Raw genomic sequence first — 2,988 nt, 5'->3', positions numbered from 1 at the left:
TACAAGAGTAAGACTTCATGTTAAGCTATTATATACAATCATTTCTATGCACACTACACAAACACATTAAACCAGGACAAAAGTAATTTTCTGAAATCGAATGAATGTTTTAGATGTTTACATTTTAGAATATAATTTGATATTTGTCTGGTTTAGAGATGGCAAAACCCCTTGCTGAAAAGAGTACTTCCAGGGGCAGGGGAAGGGATTTTTGGTGACAAAGGTCAAGGGGCAGGACTTCCAGTCACAAGATGGCAACTAGGAGGTGTGGCACTGGTCAAGGGGCAGGGCTAGCCATGCAGTCCTCCACCAGGAATAACTGCCTGCCCCTGGTGTACACCCTTCCCCCAGGTATGCAAGTTGAATAAAAAGAAGAGCGTGTGCACATTTGAGGGACACAAATGAAGCAGCCTGTTTCCCACAAGATTTTAGAATACAGAATCACCATCCCCCTCAAGGAAAAATACGCCAAAAACTAAAATACCCAAGGCATTGATGGTGTGCAATTAAACAGAGGACTCAGGCAGAAGTGGTGGGGGAGGATGAGAAGAAGTCAGTTTTGAAGCACCAACCTAGTTAAGAAGACTTTGTGAAAGAAGTGGATTTTTAGGGGGAAGCGAGAAGAAAAGCATTTGATCAGCAAGGGGTAGGAGACTTCCTAATGCAAGGCAGCAAGCTTGAAGAAGAGGGTGGGGGGGACAATGGCAAGGAAGCTGTACACAGAGTAAGAGGGAAGGGGCCTCTCTCTCTCTCTCTCTCTTTTTTTTAAGGTTGGTTTAGGATAAAAGAAAAACAACTTCTATTAAAATTGCATTTGCTGGAAGCTTTGGCCAGTGGAGATAACTTACCGGAGATTACGCCAATGGTGATATACATTTCAGCAACCGAGTGTGCAAAGGAAGCTGTGATCATTCCGGCACTGACCAGTATCCCTCCAGCCATCACCACCAGACGGTGACCAAAGCGATTGCTTAGTATTGTTGACAAGGGAGCTGCATTGGCGGAGGGGCAGAGAGAGAAAGAGAGAGCGTACTGTATTAGACCAGGACTACAAATCTTGGCAAAATCATCCAAGTTGAACAGGGCCAGGGTTCCCTCTCAGTACTTCCCATTCTTATGTCCCCATCACTTTTTAAAGTGAAGGCAACAAGTCCCATCTCCTGCTAACAATGTGGGAAGTTAAGAGCAAGTCAGAGACTGAGAACTCCCCGCTGGCCATTCAAGACCGAGGATGCGGCTCAGAGATCTGGACACTGCAAAGGCTCCGCGAGGGAAATGGTGGGCACGGTTAGTGATTTTACTGGTCATCTCCTTGCTCTTGTGTGGTAAGCAGTTTGTCAGTCTTCAAAGGTTTTCAGATGGGGGCTGGGGTTGGCGAACCAGAGAAGAGGAATGTGTGTGTACCCCAGTGGAAACCCTCATCAGCTACATGGGTGCATCAGGGACAAGAAGAGAAACCCTGAATCTTTAGGAGCTCAGCTCGGACTAGCGACGTACTGTAGGCTTACCTGTAAAGGCTTGCACAAATACGCATATGGAGATTATCCAGGATATTCTGCTGTTGGTTTCATCAAAACTTTCCATCAGGTCATTAAAGAAGACTCCAAATGATTTTATGATGCCATACGTAAGCGCTTCCACGAAGAAGAAAGCAAAAGCAACAGTCCAACCCCATCCTCCGTCAGGCACTTTAGTATAAACGTTTGGAGCAGTGCACGACATCTTTACAGCTTTGACAGTCATTTTGAATCTAGAATGGAGGGCTGGAAGGAGGAAAAAAAGCAAGGTATCTTTTTAAGTTAATTTTGCTTACAAAAACGTGTGGCCTAATAACATCAATAAATAGAAGCAAGAAGAGTCTTTTTCCCTGTTGCTGCGAGAGCACACATGGGGCACAGGCAGAAGTTTCTCTTTTTTTTTTTTCTTTTATGATGGGATACAGCTCATTTGTTTGAATCGCGCGAATCAGAAACAGACCACTCGGCATCAGGATAAGCTGTTGTGATCAGCAAAACCAGCAATGAAAAGCATCCAAGTGAAATGCAGGAGGGACGCAACTGTTGAACAACCTGTGGCATAACCCAGAGGCTTGTGAAATGTCACGAACTTCAGAGCCAGGCCCCAGCCATCACATTTAGCAGAGAGAAAACTAGATGCAGAGGAAAGATGCAAGGCTTTTCCACCCCACACTTCCAGAAGGGCAACTGCTGAGCCCTGGACTGCCAGTCAGACCTGTGAGGCTGGGGAATCACATCCACCTGCCACCCCCCAGATCTCTACTGATCTGCTTCAAGCCACGAAATGTTTTCTTGAGCATTCAGTTTCTGTTCAGATTACAGAAGGGAGACAAAATGCTACTTTGGTGCAGTCGGGCTCATCCCAGCGGCCTCTTCAGAGCAACTTTCCGCTCCTCCACCCAGCCTCCCGGGTTAACGCGGATACGGCCGCGTGCACACGTTCTCCCTTGCTGCCCTCCAGTGACTCCCCGCGGCGTGTAGTGCCGAAGCTTTCACCCTGCACACGGCTTTACCACCTATGCCCGATTCCTCCCCCCCGGGAGTTACAACTCACCCACTGCTAATCCGGTTACTCTACACTGCCGGCGTCAGGGTAGCAAGTGCAAGGATTTCTCTGCAGCTGCTGGCTTCAGTCCTCATGCTGCCCCTTGTAGGGATGCCCGACCTTGGGGCCTTTGCACCCACTCCCTGCGAGCACCCGTCTGCACTAGGCTTCAGGCTCCATTTGCTCTTCGTCTCAACGTATGAAGGTTCACACTTTCAACTCTCCTCCAAAAATACCCCTCTCCTCTAGGAGCATCACTGGCCTTCGGACCCCAGGACTCGGGGCATCTCCTTTACATGCACAGCAGAAGCCTCTGCTTCGTCGCACCAAGTATAAACCACCAAAAAAACCCCAACCAAACCCCCGAACTGTGAATCTTTTTTTTCCTCCCCCTCTTTGCTTTGCTCTTCTTGTCCCCCAAACCTT

At 47.9% G+C, this 2,988-nt stretch overlaps 2 protein-coding genes across 2 annotated transcripts in view; one reads left to right on the top strand and one right to left on the bottom strand.

Moving 5' to 3' along the window:
* Nucleotides 1-2,988, top strand: part of AMZ2 (archaelysin family metallopeptidase 2) — a 48,078-nt gene that overhangs the window by 29,639 nt on the left and 15,451 nt on the right. The gene's annotated exons all lie outside the window — the stretch shown is intronic.
* Nucleotides 1-2,988, bottom strand: part of SLC16A6 (solute carrier family 16 member 6) — a 19,022-nt gene that overhangs the window by 10,461 nt on the left and 5,573 nt on the right. Inside the window, exons 2-3 of the mRNA XM_019516402.1 lie at nt 1,509-1,763; nt 849-992 (exon numbers count right to left, since the gene is read on the bottom strand). Of these exons, the coding sequence (XP_019371947.1) occupies nt 849-992; nt 1,509-1,743 (379 nt within the window). The 5' untranslated portion in view covers nt 1,744-1,763. The remainder of the gene's footprint in view (nt 1-848; nt 993-1,508; nt 1,764-2,988) is intronic.

This window comes from Gavialis gangeticus, unplaced genomic scaffold (genome assembly GCF_001723915.1).
Source record: "Gavialis gangeticus isolate Ggan-Ray unplaced genomic scaffold, GavGan_comp1, whole genome shotgun sequence".
Lineage (NCBI taxonomy): Eukaryota > Metazoa > Chordata > Crocodylia > Gavialidae > Gavialis > Gavialis gangeticus.
Note: the sequence above shows the minus strand (reverse complement) of the source record. Positions and strands in the feature narration are given on the sequence as shown.